Source organism: Anolis carolinensis, chromosome 5 (assembly GCF_035594765.1).
Source record: "Anolis carolinensis isolate JA03-04 chromosome 5, rAnoCar3.1.pri, whole genome shotgun sequence".
Classification (NCBI taxonomy): Eukaryota; Metazoa; Chordata; class Lepidosauria; order Squamata; family Dactyloidae; genus Anolis; species Anolis carolinensis.
Window position 1 is genome coordinate 193299023 of NC_085845.1, and position 20156 is coordinate 193319178.

At 43.8% G+C, this 20156-nt stretch overlaps 1 protein-coding gene across 10 annotated transcripts in view; it reads left to right on the forward strand.

Annotated features, from left to right (window-relative positions):
• The window catches only part of sox5 (SRY-box transcription factor 5), an 824881-nt gene that overhangs the window by 750483 nt on the left and 54242 nt on the right, over window positions 1-20156 (forward strand). For all 10 annotated transcript variants that reach the window (XM_062983191.1, XM_062983193.1, XM_062983192.1 and 7 more), the window contains one exon: window positions 19084-19261. In XM_062983191.1, coding sequence (XP_062839261.1) covers window positions 19084-19261 — 178 coding nt within the window. The remainder of the gene's footprint in view (window positions 1-19083; window positions 19262-20156) is intronic.

Genomic DNA, 20156 nt, shown 5'->3' on the forward strand with positions numbered 1-20156 from the left:
CAGTGGTTTTTGCTGCATGTGAATACAAGCCAGAAACCTATTAGTGTCATTTGTTGTTGTGTGCCTTCAAGTGGTTTCCAACTTATACCAACCCTAAAGTGATCACCGGGTTTTCTTGACAAGACTTGTTCAGAGCAGAGGGAATTTTCTATTGTCTTCCTCTAAATCAAAGAGATCTAGCTAATCCATTGTGTTTTTATGGTTGACTAGGGATTTTAATCTTGCTCTACAGCCATGGTTCTCAGCCTGTGGGTCCCCAGATGTTTTGGCTTACAACTCCCAGAAATCCCAGCCAGTTTACCAGCTGTTAGGATTTCTGGGAGTTGAAGGCCAAAACATCTGGGAACACACAGGTTGAGGACCACTACTCTACAGGGTCCTAGTCCAACACCCAAACTAATGCATCTCCTCATATTTAGTTGATGACTGTGTAAGCAGAGTTCGATAAGCATTTCTTATGAATGAAATTCTGTTGTTAACCTGACTAGAGAACATCCTTTTAATCAATTGAATTTAACTAGATGTCAAATCATAAGTTGGTTGAATGGGTCTATTCTACTTGGGATTAATCAACAGGATTCCCGCCTTATAACCACCTCTTTTTAGATGTAGTATAGCTATCAACAGTGCCTACAAGGTAGAACATGATGCCTTGTGATTGTAGAAACAGCCACTGGGGATTACTCATTGTACCATTAGACCAGGGGTCCCCAAACTTTTTAAACTGGGGGCCAGTTCACGATCCTTCGGACCGTTGGAGGGCCGGACTATAGTTGGCCACTGAGCAATAATAATAATAACAACAACAATAAAAAGGAGTTGAAAGAGATCCTTTGGGCCATTGAGTCCATTCCCCTTCTGTCTTTGTGCACCGAAAGCACAAGCAAAGCACCCCTGACAGATGGCCATCCAGCCTCAATGTCAATAATAATAATAATAATAATAATAATAATAATAATAATAATAATAATAATAAAGAGGGTTGGAAGAGATCCCTTGGGCCATTGAGTCCAACCCCCTTCTGCCTTTGTGCACCAAAAGCACAAGCAAAGCACCCCTGACAGATGGCCACCCAGCCTCAATGTCAATAATAATAATACTAATAATAATAATAATAATAATAATAATAATAATAATAATAATAATAAAAAGAGGGTTGAAAGAGATCCCTTGGGTCATTTAGCCCAACCCCCTTCTGCCCTTGTGCCGTGGGGGCCAGATAGATGGCTTCGATGGGCCGCATCCGGCCCCCGGGCCTTAGTTTGGGGACCCCTGCATTAGACAATACATTGGCAAATACACAATCAGTCCACTGACTACTGCAATGTCAGTAGTCAGTCGAAGGGTTGTGTAGTGCAACCACCATGTAACTGCTATGCTGAGTAAACGTTTACACTACACATTTCTAATAGTTCAAATAATGTTTCAATACTGTGAGCACACTAAGCTACTTGGTGCCCTGTAATTCATTTTATCCTCTGAGTAAAATCTGCTTCGGTATATATCTATTATAAATGTAACTTTGTCTCATGCCAGTTTAACTACCAGGGTTTCTTTCCCAGAATCTTGTGCATTATTTTGATGAAGATGCTGAGAAATTCCTTAGATATTTCTAACATCTGATGCAGAATTATTTCTCCGATTATCTTGGGGAGAGGAAATTGCTATCAAACCAGTTGAAGTATGTGGGGTACATATACCCTCCATCATTTTTCAGGCTCTGGCCCAAATTCACATGAATGAAAACCCATGTGAAATGGGTACACTTACAGAACTCTGTTTATGCAACTACAGACTGAATACATCTGTTACACCATAGCCAAAAAAAATTGCCGCCTTACATATGTGTCTGACACTAACAGAATTCCAATAGTGGTGTCTGTCTTAAATCATAGAGGCCAGAATCTGGAAGAGCTGAAAGATATACATTACTCTATCTGGCATAAAACTGTCCTTAAGTAGCACTGTATATCAGGAATTGGACAATTTTATATTCCCTCCTCTGAGACATTAGTTTCCCTTAGGATACTGCCAGGAAGACAATGACAGTCTTAATGTTTGCATTGAGGTTATCATTAAAATAAAAGGCAATCTGAAGACGTCAGCTACAAGCCATCAAAACATTGCTGACAGCTAGCTTTTGACACAATTCGGCCTGCTTGAAATGGGCCAGGGCTGAAATGGAGGCCCCTTGGTCAAGCCATGAGGAAGAGTAAAGGTCACTCCTCCTGAAGGTCTTTCTTGTCTTCTTTCTACTTTCCATATCTTGCATTTTATTAGTTTCTGGGAGGTGAATGTCTTCTGCCTGAATGATGGCAATGCATTTAGAAATGCTCTGAAGTCAATATTTGCTGTTCTGAAAAGAATAGATGAACCATAAGCTCATGCTGGGAGTCAGCATGGTGCACTGACTTCACTAGGACTCCAAGAACCCAGGACTCAAATTCCTGCTTGTCCATGGATACTCAATGGGCAACCTAGGGCAAGTCACACTCTCTCACCTCCAGAGTAAAAGCTGCTCTCAACAAATTTTGCCAAGAAAACTCCATGATCGGTAAATTGGGAAGCATACAATGACAGATTATATGATACCACAATATTTATAGACACTCAGTTTTGATAATTACAAAAAGGGTCAATTACGAGTATTATGTAGATACTTTAGAATAATGTGAGGCATATTGCATTTAAAAATTGTATTTCCTTCCAATGCCAGCTTAAATGGTTCAGATTAACACAGCCATTAGGCGCTGGGTCCCATTGTATTCAATAGGACATCTGTATAAGCAGGTTCTAGATCAGGTTGTAAATTGGGTTCAACCGAGAGTGGAAGGATGTCGCAGGGAAGGAATTCAATCCCAACTTGTTTTATTGAAAATCTACAAAAGCTTTGGCCCATCACACCATGTTCCAACTAGCATACATGATACAAAAGTCTGTGTAGACAACGTAGTGAGGGAGACACAAAGTCAGAAAAAGTTCATGCGGGTTATGGAAGGCAATATCTCTATCCTCTATAGCAGTGGTTCTCAACCTGTGGGTCCCCAGGTGTTTTGGCCTATAACTTCCAAAACTCTCAGGCAGTTTACCAGCTGTTAGTATTTCTGGAAGTTGAAGGCCAAAACATCTGGGGACCCACAGGGAACCACTGCTCTATAGGTTGTCTAAGCTGTTTGAAAATTTCTTTATTTCAAGGTCTTTTTGACTCATCTGTAGCCTGTGGTCTCTCTCCCTCACCTTCTTATTCTTATACTTGTGGAATTCAGAGCTTTGTGTGTGTGTGGGGGGGGGGGGGGTTAAATTTTATTTTGTTTTCCCTCCTCTCCCTCTGTGGCTAATTTGTTTTGATATTGATGTGCTTTAGTCTGCCTACTTTTTCAAATTAATTCATTTTGTAAGGGTGGGGTTGAGTTGGTGGGATGCTTAAAGTGTAGCCATTTACAAGGCTGTATGGCTTCTGGGATTCTTGTTTTGTTTCTTCTCAGACTCCCACTTTGCCCTAATTTTCTGGGCACTAGCCCTTTGCTAAGCCAGTATTAACGGGGACAGTAGTATGCAGAGCTTACTTCGTCCTCAAAGAAAGGTCAGCCTGAGAAAGAGTGAAACTAGTTCAAGCTCAAAGCCAAGTGAGTTCTGTGACTCAGTGGGGTCTTCAACCTACATCTCCCAAGCCCTAGCCCAATATTGCTCCTGGCTGTGTATCAACTAGATGGAGGTTTTGTTTTTGCCGTTGATGAAGGTGAGTTTAGACCAGGAAGGGCCAACTTCAGCCCTCCAGGTATTTTGGACTTCAACTTCCACAATTCATAAAAGCCAGTAGTTGAAGTCCAAAACACCTGGAAGTTGGCCCATGCCTGGATTAGACTAAAGGCTGTTCACAGATCCTAGAGATTCTTAGAAATGTGTTAAAAAGATAGCCTTGTCAATAAGTTAGTCATCAGCTGACATCCTGCCCCTAGTGTCCTCACTTCAGAAAAGCAAGTAGATTCAAAACAGAACCATTTCTGCAGTGGCACCTCAGTTATGAAAAACCTTGTCTCCCTAGGAATTTGCTGGGTTTTCCAGGTGATTCTGTAGTAGAAATCACCATAGGGTTGCACTGAGGATCTAGCAAATTCCTAGAAAGGGTATCTCCAATGCAATTCTACAGTATGCTGGGACCAAAAGTAACCTAATTTAATGACATTTGGCCATATCCGTGGTTTCAGCCAATTTTGATCCAGCTGGGAATGTAACCTCTGCCAGTATAGGGGTCTCATTTAATAACAAAATATATAGCCACAGTATATTAAAAAGAGCCAGAGCAGTAGGGGAAAATTATCCAAATTAATGGCAGCTGTGTATCATATATTACATGACTCTGGGTGAGACAACAAAAACCATTGACAATGCATTTGTTTCACATCTTCTTAATGATCTTCCACTTTCTCCATCTTCTCCTTTGCTGATACTTTAAAACAGAGGCTGGGTGGCCATCTGTCAGGGGTGCTTTAATTGTGCTTTTCCTGCCTGGCAGGAGGTTGGACTACATGGCCCATGTGGTCTCCTCCAACTCTATTATTGTATGATTCTCTGTCTTCTAGAAATGTATTCTGGTGAGAAAATAGAGCCAGGAATTGGCCTCGTCCCTGAAACTCCCCCCAGAATATGTTCCCAGTACTGCAGGTGTGTCCATCTGTCTTTATCCCCTGTTGATTGGATTTGTCATTTGTGGCCCTGAGAAAAGTCCCTGGGTGTGCTGGGCACTGAGGTCATCTTTATATGCCCTGTGGGGATAATGATGTCTATCATGAGATAATTTAATGGGTGTTGATAAAGAGCTTTGGCAATTAGTGTTATGATTCTGAGCCCCTTCCATTCCACAGGGAAGGCGTTGAGAAGAAGTGTGTTTTTTGATGAAGAGGGGATCTCCCTCCATTTTCAGTGTTGATTTCTCCGTCTCTCTGCCTCCCTCTTTTTTCCCTTACCTCTCAGAAAATGTTCTATATTGTTCGAAGCAAAGTCAGAAATTGGCTCCTGGCCTCTGCTAGAGATTTGCAGATGCTGTGCTGATCCCTGCTGATCTCTAGCTAAGACACTCATTTCCTGTTTAGCAGCTAGCTTGAACCTATTTATGGAGATTGCGGGTGGAGGAGGAGGAGGCCGACTAGCATTGAAACAAAGCAGCTGTGGTGTGGGAAACCCAACAGAACAATGGTCTAATTATTTGGGGTTACAAATGATCTGGAGAGCCTATATAATATGCCACAGTGGTGGTCAGTTCCTTGCAGGAGAGCTGCTGCTACTGCTCAATTGCTTAAAATTCTTATTAACCTTATCCTTAATATAGAGTCATAGAATCGGAAGAGACCACATGGTCCATCTAGACCAAAGCAGAATCAAGGAAGTCTGACAGATATCTAAAACACAATAAGAACTCATATGGTTGTCTCCATGTGAGCAATGCCTGTTGCATCTCGCCATTGGCAAGTGGGGGAACTCCTTCCCCCCCCCCTCTCTTTCTTTCTCTCTCTCTATATATACACACACACATTTGTAAATTGCATCTTTGGAATGAAAAAACTGGGAGGAGAAATCATTTCAAGCTGTTGTTTCAGGCCTTTCAAACTCGAGGCTCTGGCTTCCTTGCTAGAATCCATCCATAATAAGAACATAATAAATCTACTTCTGTTTCTACTTTTGTCACGACCCAGGCTGCAGAGCACCAATAACCATACACAGAGGCCAGAATCTATCTAATATCTTTATTGTAGGAATATATAAGGTTAATAAAAACAAGTGTAGAAAATAGTCCAGAATTAGACCTTTCAGGAAAGGTCAGAATTAGTCCAAAAAAGCAATGTCCAATAAGAAATATTAAGGTCCAAAGTTGTAATCCAATAACCGAAACACTCACTTTGCCAAGCAAAGTGAGGGGAGATGACAAGGTCCTTTAGTCCATGAAACTTGAGCGAGGCTAGGAAATAACTTGATACTTAAAACAAGGCTTGAACGTGGAACAAGGTAACTAAGAACAAGAACAAGGTCCGTGGAATAACTTGATAAATCCGTGGAACAAGGCAAGGATTGATCCTGGGAAACAAGGCAAAGTCCGTAGATAAACAAAGGCTGGGAAGCAAGGCGAAGGCTGGATAGCAAGGCAAGGCTTGAGCAGGAGCGAGGCTTGAACCGGAGCGCGCTGTCCAGACACAACTCGCTCCGTAGGCTGACGAATTGACTCCGCGAAGTTACTACGCGGGTAAAACACCTAAATAGAGTCTAGCTTTCCCGCCGAAGCAGTTCTCTGGGAATCAGAACCGAAAGCTAACTCTGAGACCAGATGTGAGACTCCCCAAAGATTCTCACGAGAAGCAGTCTTAATTGGCCACATTCTTAGCTGCAATCCTCGCACTCCTGCGCGAAGCTGAATCCAAACTTCTCTGTTGTTTACAAAACTCCCGGCGCAAGAATACGGGAGAAGTAGGCTCTGGGCTTGTTTGACATACTTCTGGGAGACAACTTTCTTGCAGGTGCAAGGTTCCCAGATCTGCCTGGGAAAGATCTGGCTGAGAGGAATCCAGTTCAGACTGGGAAGGTAAAAAACCCAAGTTTTCATCTTCATCAGGAATTACAATGTCCTGAGCAGGACTACAAGGCCCATGGGTCATCACACTATCCCCCTCCTCAAGGCCCCTCCCAAACTGGGGCCCTCTCCCCGAGGCGCGAGGTCGTGGTTTGGTGGGATAGGTCTGATGAAAGCGACGGGTTAGATCAGGAGCATGGACTGTGGAGGCGTCTTCCCAAGAGCGTTCCTCAGGGCCAAAACCCACCCAGTCAATGAGATATTGTAGGCGGCGGCGGTGAAAGCGAGAATCCAAAATGTCCTCAACCTCGAACTCCTCCTCCCCATTCATCAAAACAGGAGGGGGGGCCGGTTGGTCTGTATCAGGTCGCACACCATCCGCCGGAAGGAGCAGGGAACGGTGAAACACGGGGTGAATGCGCATTGAACGCGGAAGTTGGAGTTTGAAAGTCACGGGGTTTAATTGCGCCACCACTGGATAGGGACCAATGAAACGGGCATCTAACTTCCGGCAAGGGCGGTGGGAGGGCAGAAAGCGAGTGGACAGGAAAACCCGATCTCCTACCTTGATTTCGGGGCCCGGCTGGCGATGTTTGTCAGCGTGGCGTTTATAGTCCTCCTTGGCTTGGTCCAGTTGCTGGAGCAAAAGTTGTTGCACCGCTGTGAGTTCCTGCAGCCAATCCTCTGCTGCGGGAACCTCTGAAGTTTCAATGACAGGGGGGAAGAAACGTGGATGGAAGCCGTAGTTTGCAAAGAACGGCGTTTCTTTTGTAGAAGCTTGAACTCCATTGTTGTAGGCAAACTCAGACAGTGGTAACAGAGAAGCCCAATTGTCCTGTTGATAGTTTACATAACAGCGAAGATACTGCTCCAAAGTGGCATTGGTGCGCTCCGTTTGCCCATCTGTTTGGGGATGATGAGCTGAAGATAAGCGAGAGTCTATGCCCAATAGTTTTTGTAGTGCCTTCCAAAAACGAGAGGTGAATTGAGATCCACGGTCTGTGACTAAACTCTTGGGCAATCCATGTAGTCTGAAAACATGTTGAAGAAATAGATCCGCAGTTTCCTTGGCCGTGGGGAGGCCTTCGCAGGGAATGAAATGGGCTAACTTGGTGAATAGGTCCACCACCACTAAGATCGTGGTGAATCCACAGGAAGGTGGTAGGTCAGTGATGAAATCCGCGGAAATTATTTCCCATGGGCGAGATGGGGTAGGAAGGGGGTGTAAAAGTCCTGAGGGCTTCTCCCTTCGTATCTTGGAGCGCTGGCATACTGGGCAGGTGTTGACATATTTTTCCACATCCTTGCGGATCTTGGGCCACCAAAAATCCCTTAGGATCAAATGCATAGTTTTAAATAGTCCGAAGTGTCCTGCTGGTTTGCAGTCATGACACAGACGAAGCGCTTTTTCCCTGCCCGGTCCGGGTGGAATATAAACATGATTTCTATAGCAGAGCAGCCCATCTTTAAGCGAAAAGGGGAAATGCAGACCTTGGCGAAGTTGGTCCTGCGCCCAGGCATCTGCTTGCTGACTAGCCCTGATTTCTTGAGCACAGATGGGTCCTGGAGTAGGGGAAGTTGAACCAATGGGAATGGATTTGGTGTTCCCCACCGTGAGCGTGGCAAAGTTCTCAGGTTGTAGCAGTTGGGATTCAAAGGTCTCCTTGCGTCCTGCAGCGTATTCCGGTTTACGTGACAGGGCGTCTGCTTGCTTGGTTTGGGCTGGGGTCACATAATGGATCTGAAAGTTGAAACGTTCAAAGAATAAAGCCCAACGTTGCTGCCTCTGATTTAGTTTGCGGGCAGTTCTTAGATGTTCTAGATTACGATGATCAGTGTGGACTTCAATGGGAAATTTGGCCCCTTCTAGCCAATGTCTCCAAGTTTCAAAGGCTGCCTTTATGGCCAGTAGTTCTTTTTCCCAAATGGTGTAATTCCTCTCTGGTGTGGTTAGTTGACGAGAATAAAAGGCACAGGGGTGGAGGTGATCTCCCACCGGTTGTAAGAGTACAGCCCCAATTGCCACATCAGAGGCGTCCGCTTGCACCACAAAAGGGGTTCCAGGATTTGGGTGCTGTAGAATTGGCTGGGAGGTGAATAGTTTCTTTAGTTGCTGGAACCCTTTCTCTGCTTGATCAGTCCAGCGGAAAGGCTGCTTTCCACGGATGCAGCTAGTGATGGGGTCGGACCAGCGGGCAAAATCTGGAATGAACTTGCGGTAGTAGTTCGCGAACCCCAAGAAACGCTGCACCTCTTTCTTGTTAGTTGGCGCCCGCCATTCCAATACTGCTGAAACTTTGGCTGGATCCATGGAAAGCCCTAGAGGCGAGATGCGGTAACCAAGGAAATCTACCTCTTGTAGATCAAAAGCGCATTTTTCCAGCTTGGCATAAAGTCCATGATCCCGCAATCGTTGTAACACCATTTTGACGTGGTTCTCATGTTCTGATTGTGATCTGGAAAACACCAAAAAATCGTCCAGGTAGATTATCAAGAACCTGTCTAGATAGTCCTGAAAAATGTCATTGACAAAATGCTGGAACGTTGCGGGGGCTCCGCATAAACCGAAATTCATAACTCGGGACTCAAATAATCCGAATTTGGTCTGGAAGGCGGTCTTCCACTCGTCCCCTTCCCTGATGCGAACTAAGTTGTAAGCCCCCCGAAGATCCAGCTTGGTGTAAACCTTGGCTCCTCGAAGCCGATCCAGTAGATCCGAGATTAAGGGCAGGGGATAGCTGTTCCGCTTGGTGATATTGTTCAATGCTCTGTAGTCCACCACCAAGCGTAGTTCCCCTGACTTCTTCTTCACAAACATCACTGGGGAGGCGGCTGGGGATTGAGAGGGTCTGATGAATCCCTTGCGAAGGTTTGTCTCTAGGAATTCCCTGAGAGCTTCTTGCTCTGGTTCAGTCAGGGAGTAGAGATGCCCTCGCGGGATCGGGGCCCCCTCCACCAAGTCAATGGCACAGTCATAAGGTCTATGTGGGGGTAATTTTTCGGCTTCTTTCTCATTGAATACATCCCAATACTCGGAGTACTTCTTTGGCAAGGTGATGATGGGCTCGGTGTCTGTGGCATGGCATACCTTGGCTACGAGGCAATGGTTTTGGCAGTACGGTGAAGCAAACTGCAGTTCTCTGTTGGACCAGGAAATGTTAGGGTCGTGGAGAGTCAGCCATGGAATTCCCAAAATCACAGGGAAATGGGGGACCTCGGTAACAAAGAAGGAAATCTCTTCCATATGTTCCCTTATCCACATCCTGGTGGGTTCCGACCACTGACTTACGGGGCCCGTCTTGAGGGGACGGCCGTCTATGGCTTGCACCACACGGGCATTCTTGAAATCATGATATTGTAATCCCAGAGAGTCGGCATACTCTCTATCGATGAAATTGTTGGTAGCTCCAGAGTCTATCATGGCGTGGATCATGACGGGTCCCCTTTTTGCTGACCATAATGTGACCACGAGAAGGAACAGGACCCCGGTTGGCGGCTCTTGGATGGATTTTTTGACCGGGTTGGCGAGCCTCTCTACACCCGGTCGTTGGCTTCCCCCGCCGGCTGTGTGCCAGTCGGCTCAGACGCCTTCGTCTCCGTGGAGGACGCCGCCGCAAGACGGGCGGCAGGCTTCCCTTTGGCTGGGCACTCTCTGGCGAAGTGGCCCCCGTTCCCGCAGTACCAGCAGAGGTTTAAGCGTTGACGACGGGCCTTCTCGGCGGCATCTAGTCTGGGACGCACATTGCCCAACTGCATCGGCACCTCCTCGCCTCCTCTGGGGTATGGGGTTGGCGGTGGGGGTCTCCACACCGGACGTGGCTGAACGCTGGCGGGAGCGGGGGGTTTTGCCCCGGCTCTACTGCCCTGGCCTCGAACCCACTGTTTTCTGTTGGCAATCATGACTTCAGCCCGTAAACATTGATCAATGAGTGCCTCGAGGGTCTGGGGAGGATCCACCTTGGAGATTTCTTCCAGCATTTCAATGTTGAGACCCTCCCGGAATTGTCCCCTGAGGGCTACATCGTTCCAGCCGGTGTTGTGGGCCAGCACTCGGAACTCGGCTATATACTGAGACATAGGTCTGTCTCCTTGGAAAAGGCGACGGAGTTTGTGACCGGCTGCCTCCAAATTGTCCTCGATTCCCCAAGTCTCCTTGAGGTGGTCCAAGAAGTGTTGCGCTGATCTTAGGTGTGGAGAGGCTTGGTCGAACAGTGCCGTCGCCCAGCTGGCCGCTGGCCCGTCTAGAAGACTGTAAACCCATGCCACTTTGATGTCTTCTTGGGGAAACTCGGCAGCACGGGCCTCCAGATAAGCTTGACATTGGCGACGGAAGACATGAACCTTAGAAGCTTCTCCAGTAAACTTGGTTGGCAACGCCATGGCCGGAAGACGAACTCCGCGTTCCTTCAAACCCCTTATTTCTCCATCCTGTGCATTGAGCTTATCACGGATTCGGTCCACCTCTTCCTTGTCGATGGTGTAGGTAATCGGCTGGCCGCTCGGCCCAGGTACGACTCCGGTAGACATTCTGGCCGAGGTTAATTGGTGCTTAGGGTGGCGGAGTCAAACTGTCACGACCCAGGCTGCAGAGCACCAATAACCATACACAGAGGCCAGAATCTATCTAATATCTTTATTGTAGGAATATATAAGGTTAATAAAAACAAGTGTAGAAAATAGTCCAGAATTAGACCTTTCAGGAAAGGTCAGAATTAGTCCAAAAAAGCAATGTCCAATAAGAAATATTAAGGTCCAAAGTTGTAATCCAATAACCGAAACACTCACTTTGCCAAGCAAAGTGAGGGGAGATGACAAGGTCCTTTAGTCCATGAAACTTGAGCGAGGCTAGGAAATAACTTGATACTTAAAACAAGGCTTGAACGTGGAACAAGGTAACTAAGAACAAGAACAAGGTCCGTGGAATAACTTGATAAATCCGTGGAACAAGGCAAGGATTGATCCTGGGAAACAAGGCAAAGTCCGTAGATAAACAAAGGCTGGGAAGCAAGGCGAAGGCTGGATAGCAAGGCAAGGCTTGAGCAGGAGCGAGGCTTGAACCGGAGCGCGCTGTCCAGACACAACTCGCTCCGTAGGCTGACGAATTGACTCCGCGAAGTTACTACGCGGGTAAAACACCTAAATAGAGTCTAGCTTTCCCGCCGAAGCAGTTCTCTGGGAATCAGAACCGAAAGCTAACTCTGAGACCAGATGTGAGACTCCCCAAAGATTCTCACGAGAAGCAGTCTTAATTGGCCACATTCTTAGCTGCAATCCTCGCACTCCTGCGCGAAGCTGAATCCAAACTTCTCTGTTGTTTACAAAACTCCCGGCGCAAGAATACGGGAGAAGTAGGCTCTGGGCTTGTTTGACATACTTCTGGGAGACAACTTTCTTGCAGGTGCAAGGTTCCCAGATCTGCCTGGGAAAGATCTGGCTGAGAGGAATCCAGTTCAGACTGGGAAGGTAAAAAACCCAAGTTTTCATCTTCATCAGGAATTACAATGTCCTGAGCAGGACTACAAGGCCCATGGGTCATCACAACTTTCACTTTGCTGAGCATTATCATCTTTTCCAAGTTATCTCATGTTATGACCAAAGAACATTAGCCTTAGCTTGGCCACCAAGATTTCTGGGTAAAGTTCAAACATGCTTTGCTCTACGACTGATTTCTTCATTTTTTAGTAGTCCATAGTATCCACAGATCTTTATCCCAGCATCCCATTTCACATATATAGCAATTTTCTTCCTATCAGCTTTCTTCATTATCCAGTTTTCATACACATTCATAGAAAGGTCCTCAATAAACTCAAAACTTGTAGGATAAAGCTATGACAGATAAAGTGGCATCAAACTGATGCAATCAAGATCCATGCTTAATGGTGGCATTAAGGTTATTTGTAGCCCTGTGTTTGAGCTCAGGTAGAGTCTACAGAGCCGCATCTTGAGGTTACCAGGGTGCCATACTATACAAACATCCTGGAATTGTAGCCATCAAGGAAGCTTTTGTTCTGTTCTCTGTCCTCACCCTTTTACTCTATTGACGAATTGTGTATAAAACATAGAGAATCCATGGTGCCAAATGCAGTGGAAAAACAACATGCCGACGCGCTATCTCAGCAAAACAGCATATGGAATAGACAAGCATAAAAGCTGAGGGTTTCTGGGCAGGCAAACAGGTCATTGTAACCGGATACCATATTTTCATTGAAGCAGCTAGGCATCAGGGTAAGGAAACAAAAGATGATGAGAAAGGAGGGAAGCAGGGAAGGGGAAGATGACCCGAAACAGAAAATTAAAAGTAGCATTTGTTTTTTGTCTGGCAACCAGCTGCAGACTATAAAGGAAGAGGTGAAGGTGGAAAATGAACTCTGTACAATGGCATAATGATTAAGTCATATCTCCAAAGCTGGCATAACAGCAAACAGCTCAATACACTTAGCAACTCAGGTTCCCAACACCAAAAGAAAGTTGTGAAATAGCAAAGAAAAAAAGCTAAATTAGACATGGGAACACCTTTCTGGCCTCCTGCAAAAGACTGAGGTTGAAATACAATCAGGCAACAACTGAGAATATTTACTTCCTGTTAATATGTCAAGAGAAATGAACCAAATATTGACATAATTTGGAAGCAAACTAACCTCTCCTTCTTTCTCCTGCTAGATTTCTGTCTTTCTCCTTCTGCTAGATGCTGGGTAAACCAGAAATTGTTAACATGATTCTTGTTAACTTACTATTGACTGCTGTCCATGACAATTATAATTCTCTGACTCTTAGTAAATTTAAGATATAGTTGTAGATCTCTCTATAGCAGAGTAATCATTTGGTGTCACGACCCAGGCCGCAGAGCACCAATAACCATACACCGAGGCCAGATTCTATCTAATATCTTTATTGAAGGAATATATAAAGTTAATAAAAGCAAGTGTATGAAATAGTCCAGAAATAGACCTTTCAGGAAAGGTCAAAATTAGTCCAAAGAAACACTGTCCAATATGAAATATTAAGGTCCAAAGTTGTAATCCAATAACCGAAACACTCACTTTGCCAGGCAAAGTGAGGGGAGATGACAAGATCCTTTAGTCCATGGAACTTGAGCGAGGCTAGGGAGTAACTTGAAACAGGGCTTGATACAAGGCAACAAGGAACGAGGAGCAAGAACAAGATCCGTGGAATACTTGGCAAAATCCGGAAAACAAGGCAAGGCAGAGTCCTGGAAAAACAAGGCTGAGTCCTAGGAAGCAAGGCAAGGTCCGTGGAGGTAAACAAGGCTGGAACGGGAACGTAGGCTTGGAAACTGGGACGAAGGCTTAGAAGCGGAGTAGCGCTGTCCACACACAACCTACTCCAGTTGCTGACGAATTGACTCCGCAAGATCCCTTTGTGGGCAAAGCACCTAAATAGGATCTAGTTTTCCCACCAAAGAGCAGTTCCCTGGAGAACCAGAAACGAAAGCTATTCTCTGAGTCCAGATGCATGACTCCTTAAAGTTTCCCATGGAAAGCAGGCTTAATCAGCTGAATGCTTAGCAGCTATCCTAGCACTCCTGCGGGACGCCTGTTGAACTCCCCTCTGTTGTTTACAAAAAGCATGGCGAGAAAACGTAGGAGATTGTGGCTCGGGGCTTGTTTGACAGACTTCTGGAAGACAAATCTCTTGCAGGTGCAAGGTATCCAAATCTGGCTGGGAAAGTTCCAATTCTGGCTGGAACGGTGAAAAACCCAAGTTTTCCTCTTCATCTGGCACCACAGTGCCAGGAATGGGACTACATTGCCCATGGGTCATCACATTTGGCAAGGCAGAAGCTAAACAATCACTAGTCCCACATCTGTCAACATCCTTGGTCCAGTAAATAGAAAAACAAGCCTTGTATTTTTTTTTTAAATGTACAAAGGAACCTTACTTAGAAATGATTTCTGCAGACTCAGATACAAGCTCTGTTGGAAGTTAGAGTGGTTCAGGAAGAAAAAGAGACAGTAAAGCAAACAAGCAGGAAGTGTGCAAACATGCAAACTAGGAATTAGTGTACTCATGCAGAAGTGTGTAACCCCATCTCTGGCATCAATAGTTTAAGTTTTATAGTCCTAGGTTGAAAAAAGATACCCAATCAATTGTATTACTATTTACCTATGTGTTGACTCACCACATTGATGGATTTATTCAAGTTGGGATTAACCAATAGTATTTTCAACAAAAACTTCTCAAGATTGCTTTGCGCAAAATCAACATCAGAAAGTTGAGTTCTGTCACTTAACATGATACAGACTCAGTAATAGTTTCAAGGGCAGTTCTGTACCTGTCTAGACTTTTATTATTTTTTAAAGAATGACTCACAGTCCTTCCTTCTGTGTTAGCTAAAATGTATGACTTAGATGTCTTTCAAACTCTTCTCTCTCCCCCCCCCCCCCAATATCCCACTTCTGTCCATTAAAGACTTTCTGTGGTATGTCTCAGCAGATGCATAAATTTCCTCCTTGAAAGAGAGAAAGGGGTGCATTATTCTTTATCAAAATTTGAAAAAGACAAGTGGTTTGGGTAGAAGGGGGAAGAGTGCCAAAGTGGGAGAGGGATGCTTATGCCATGAAGGAGAATTATCTAATTCCGCCATCCTGTCATGTGAACATCCCTGCTTAATTTAATACAATTATTCCATCAGGGAGAATAATAATATCAGCAGAGTAATTCATTTACACAACGTATTTCACAACTGCCTTTACCTCTCTGCTTCCTATTATCATGACTGAATTTCAGGACTGCTTGTAGGATAAGAAGGACAAGAACAAGATGAGAACACTGCCAAAGCTGTTGTGTATTTGCCTGTATGTTGTGTTCAGAAAGAGGAGGTTGAAGGGCTAGGATATAACTCCAGCCTCTGGAGACAGTCATAGGGAAGGTTTTACTTTGTGTGTGCCAGTTGCCAGTGGACGTCCATTATTGATATATTTACTGGTCAGACGTTTCTGGGATAAGCTAGTGACTCAGTAGATAAGCCAGTGACTGGCAGTATTGTTCAATGAACGACAATGGCACGATTGTCTATGGCCCCAGATGTGCCAGGAAATGCGCCGTATTGTGCATTTATGATGAAATGAAGATCTCTGTGAAAAAGGAGGGAGAGGAAGGAGGGGGACTAGGTCTGGGCCTTTGTTTCCAAAGCGGCTGGGGTGCATTATTATTTCTCTTTCTCGTTCTTTTTTTAAATAGCTTTCCTCTGTGGCTTCTTGTATCTGTCTGGGCTTTGGCTGTAATTTCTTACCATCAAGGTCATTGAAACAGACTGCAATGTGGGATGGATGTGTTCCCAGAGGTCACCAAAAGCCTCTTTAGCAGAGAAGCCTCTACTGTGCTCATGCCAGGTCATTTCAGCATTGCTCAGAGTCAGATGATACACAACAAGACATTCCTGGTTTTTGCAAACCCTCCTTATTGTATAGCTCCCGTGAAGGTTCTTTGGAGATGTTTTAGCAGAAGGAGGGAGAATTTTTTGAAAAACAAAATAAAGTTGATAGCATGTTTTAGAGTCAGCAGGCCTGATGTGTTTTTCAGAGCTCACAAAAACTTATGACTAGGGAAAATGAAATGTATAGCTAGTATGGGAACATATCTGTCTTGAGGCAAAGTTTGATAGGAAGATCAGTAGAAAAAATATGACGTGCTTAGTTGTTTTGATAAACTAATCAAGTACATTGAGGTTGGAATAGGGGAAAATAACTATTAACAATGAATTGTCATTTAAATTTAAATGAGATACCTGCACTTAAGTAAATTGCCATCCAGGGACTATTTTGTACAGAGGTAGTTTGGACAAGCAATCAGATTTAAGGTAAAAAGTGTTTTGTAAAGTAGAAGAGAGAGCTGCCTGACATTGTGCTTTTAGGACATTTGTTTGCTTGTGCTCGCTCGCTCTCTCTCTCTCTCTCTCTCTCTCTCTCTCTCTCTGGTCATTATTTCACTTGGATTTCAATTGTTTCTACAATTTGATTGTAGAATTGATTTGGAAAACAGCTTTTTGTCAAGGAGAAGCTCCTGCCCCTCTGTGCATTCACATCTCTATTCTGCATGAACCAATGACCAGTTACTGAGAAACACTTCTTCATGTCCTTTATAAAAATCTTATAGAGGGAATATCTGATCATTTAGATAACATCTGTAAAAGCATTTGTGAGATATGAAAGAATGTTCATCTCTGAATGGATTAGGAAGCGAATAATGGTTGTCCAAGCTCCGCATGGCAAAATGTACAGAACAGATCTTTGATGGACTTTTCCATCTTTATCTCTTCTATTCTGGCATTGTACAAGCTCTGCCAATTGAAAAAGATAAACTGTTATGAAACTTAAGTGAAGCAATATTTCCTAGCAGTTGTTCTGAATGGTTTGCTTACGTCTGCTAGATGAAAATGGATCACCTGCAACCTTCAATTAACTTACCATTAGCTTTAAATGCACAGTAGCAGTGAATGACAGAACAAGCTGGTAGTGATGTTTTCCAGCTTCAGAATTCTCCATTTTCTTCTCTGTGGAACAGAGAGTGATGAATGAGAAAGGGTATCCTCACAACTTTGGAAATGTAGCACCTAGGGCAGTTTGGCCCATGAGGGAAATGGAAACCTCTTCTCCATCATTGCCATTTTCTTCCAAAGTTGTATCTATAAAGACACAACCAACATGTTGACCTTCTTTTAGCTCAAATAAAGCCAAGGAACCATCAAACATGGTATGTGATTCTCAGCATCTTTAAAAAGATTCATAAGCGCAAAGCTAGACATGATGTTTAGTTTGGCTTGCACTTAATGTATTTATTTAAAAGTGCAAATAAAAACCACTGAGCTGCTGCTACTGACCACGCTCATGGCAGATGAGGGCTGCATCCACACTGTAGAATTATAGCAGTTTGACAAACATTAATTCTGCAGTGTTAATGCACCCTAAGAAGGCTTATGTTATCACTTGCTCTCTTTCAGTTAATTAATTTCAGTGGTTCTGAAATATTCCTTTGCATGCAGTTCCTGACTAATGTGGCCATGTTTTTGGCCCTCCAGATATTTTGGGCTTCAACTCCCAGAATTCCTCACAACTGGTCGAGCTGGGAGTTACAATGGGCAACACTGGGGCCTTTGTGACGGGTTACATAATCAATTACTTTAAAAACAACAACTTTGCTTCAGTGTGTTTTGTATTAGCCAAATTCAAGCCTATTCTATCCTGAATGTTCAGTCTAAGAAAAAACAATGTAAACATGTATGTCCATCCGGTTCCCTTAAATATTTGTGCCACCAGTCAATAGACAAAAAAGATGAAGGATGGAAGAAGCTTTATTGAGCTGGTTTATCCTGCTCTAAAAGGACATAATAGTTCAAGGAGCAAAATTATTCTGGTCTTCCCAAACCATGGACTGCATGAATGAATCTTCCATCCCTGCCTTGTCTTTCAAACAGAGCACCAAATGGCACCTATGGTACACTATCAGATTATATCATCAACCCAGAGAGAGGAAGATAAAAGCTTTGCCGCGAAGTTGAATGTATGCATATTTTCAGTACTCAGATACAAGGAATGCTTTCAAAATGGAACTCTGAGATGGAGGCTTAAAGATTAGCATGATAAGCCACTATGGTAAATGGTCTCTTAAGGAAAATGAAGGAATTTGAGTCTGCCTATTGTTAACGAACCTTAGCAATACAGGACTTGCATATTTTACAGTAATACCAGCCACTAGTTTCTGCTTTTTTCAATTGTAAGGTGCTTCTACACTGAAGAATTAAAGTAGTTTGACACCATTTTAACTGTTATCAACATTGAAGTTCTCTGGCATGATTGGATATTGTATCAGCAATGTAGCTCTATCCTCATTAGTTTCACACCTTAACCTCTGATGCAGGATCATGGCCATAGCTTTTGCACAATAATTGTGAGGTTTTGTACATTATGTGTACTTTGGCACATAATTATTTCTTGAAACAATTTGTGATATACAACTACTGGGTGAAATCTATATGATGCTACTGTATGGAGATAGCTGTAGGAATTACTCATTCTTGCAGACAAGGATAAAATACTAAAAAAAATACATCACTTGTGTCCTATGTTGGTGTTAATTTACAATATTTATCTTCATCTGTATGTGTGTGTGACAAATGGTGACCCTATAAATTTTATAGGGTTTTCTTAGGCAAGGAATCCTCAGCTGGTTTTACCAATTCCTTCATCTGAAATATAGGCTACAGCACCTGGCATTTTTTGGTGGTCTTCCATCCAAGTACCTATTTTGTTTAGTGTCTAAGATCACCTGGGATATGGTGACTTTAAGGCATTTAAGCCCCATATTTATATATCAGGCATGAAAAATAGTATGTTCTTTAATTCATTTTTTTTCTTCTACCAGAGGTTCAGTAGTTCTGCACATAACTCTAGATGAAATATCTTTATGTCATTGATGAAAGTGTGTGTGTCCTCTGGCAATGTGGCAGAAGGAGCTTCAGTGTTATCTTTCTCACCAGTTTGTTCTTCTTATGCCCATTTCAGGACGATGTGGCCCAGCCACTGAACCTCTCGGCAAAACCCAAGACAAATGACAGCAAGTCACCCACATCTCCCACCTCTCCCCACATGCCGTCACTGAGAATAAACAGCGGGAGCAGCTCCCTGAAATCTTCTGTGCCAGCAACGTTAGCTAGTCCTTCAGCAAGGGTCAACACAATAGGTAAGTAGTATTGATCAAGCCTTTCCTCTAACAAGGAACCCTCTGCCAACCTGCAAGGTTTTAATAGGTAATGTGCCCTTTCGAAAACTGTGGTTCCAAACTAAGAGCAGATAGAGTGAAAACACATTGGGGCCATCCTCAATTAAGTCCTGAACTCCCAAGCTCTTAGGTCTAACATGCCAATTTTCAATTAATCCTTGCTCCAAATCCACCTTCAAATGACTGTAAATGTGAGAGTTTAATTCTCCTATGTCAGAGTCTGTCGACACCTCCGATTCTCCTTAAAATACAATTTTAAACAGCTGAACATCTACCAGAATGACAACTGGAAATGATAAGATCACATACAATGCATTTCCAACTTTATAAAAAAAAATAAACCAAAACTACTGCCTCTATAAGTCAGATAAAATAGTACATGGCACCAGTCTTTGATGTGTGTTGGATCCACTCTGAAACTCCTACACCAGTGTTTCTCAAAACTTTGTTTCTCCAGATGTTTTGGTTTTCAACTCCCAGAATCCTGGGTCAGCTTGGCCAACAGTCAGGAATACTGGGAGCTGAAGTCCAAAACTTCTGGGAAACACTGTCCTACACATTTGAAAGGATTGAGTAGGTAGAAAATACCAGTGGCAGCTCATAGAGTTAGCAAGGGGGCATTTTGTCCCAAAATTGTAGGGTGGTGGTATGCTTCTTCCTCAGTCCATAAATCTTCCACAGATGCAACACAAAGGAAGGAGTGCAGAAGCCCTCCTGCCTGACATACACAGGCCTCTCTGAGCCTATTTGAAGAGCCTCACCATCACTGCACACTCTTCTTAATTCCCCAGATAAAATCTTTTTCTCTCCAAGTCTCTGGCCTCTTTCCTGCCTTTGGAATCCTTGCCATTTCCCT